The following is a 643-nucleotide window of genomic DNA, read 5'->3' as shown; positions in this document are numbered from 1 at the left end:
CGTGATAATTATCATGCTTCAGGTTTTCAAGAATCTCCAAAGACTAATCAAGGAAAAGTTCAAATGAGTTTCTCAAATGAAGACTATTGTACTAGTTCCGTTGCAGCAACTGGTGGATGTCTGTCTTTGCTTAGGAGTTTATATCATGGTAAGACAATATTGAAATGCTATTGTGCATGAGGGGCTGTTTTCCATGTTTTTGTTTATGATTTTATTGGTAACTAATATATTTATAGGGCCTGCATCTCATGGAGGCTTGAAAATCTATGTTTTCTCACCTGAAGAACTCTAAAAACATCCTAAAATAAGCAATCAGTCCAAATACCATGAGGTAGCTTAAACAGCTATGCACCGAAGAGCCTTAATTCTACACTTGTTTTTATGATCAAGTAGGAGAAGACTGAGGGCTCCATTAATGGAGATAGGTTATCTATAAAGTTCAGGAAAGCCAAACAATTTCCCTCTAAGAAAGGTGGAGAAATTGTACAGGATTTTTCTTGATAAAATGAAAATTAGACATAAAGTTGCAGAAGCTTCCCTATGAGGAACTTATTCGAATGAACCTTATAACTTAAAACTTAGGTGAAAAACTGAAAACTGAGCCCACAGAACAATAAAGATCAATGAAGGTAAACAATCCCAA

At 35.1% G+C, this 643-nt stretch overlaps 1 protein-coding gene across 1 annotated transcript in view; it reads left to right on the top strand.

Annotated features, from left to right (window-relative positions):
• Positions 1–12: 12 nt before the first annotated feature.
• The window catches only part of LOC111786606 (protein ALWAYS EARLY 3-like), a 3,268-nt gene continuing 2,637 nt past the window's right edge, over positions 13–643 (top strand). Inside the window, exon 1 of the mRNA XM_023666841.1 lies at positions 13–148. Coding sequence (XP_023522609.1) covers positions 64–148 — 85 coding nt within the window. The 5' untranslated portion in view covers positions 13–63. The remainder of the gene's footprint in view (positions 149–643) is intronic.

The sequence above is a fragment of the Cucurbita pepo genome, unplaced genomic scaffold (genome assembly GCF_002806865.2).
Source record: "Cucurbita pepo subsp. pepo cultivar mu-cu-16 unplaced genomic scaffold, ASM280686v2 Cp4.1_scaffold002120, whole genome shotgun sequence".
NCBI lineage: Eukaryota > Viridiplantae > Streptophyta > Magnoliopsida > Cucurbitales > Cucurbitaceae > Cucurbita > Cucurbita pepo.
Note: the sequence above shows the minus strand (reverse complement) of the source record. Positions and strands in the feature narration are given on the sequence as shown.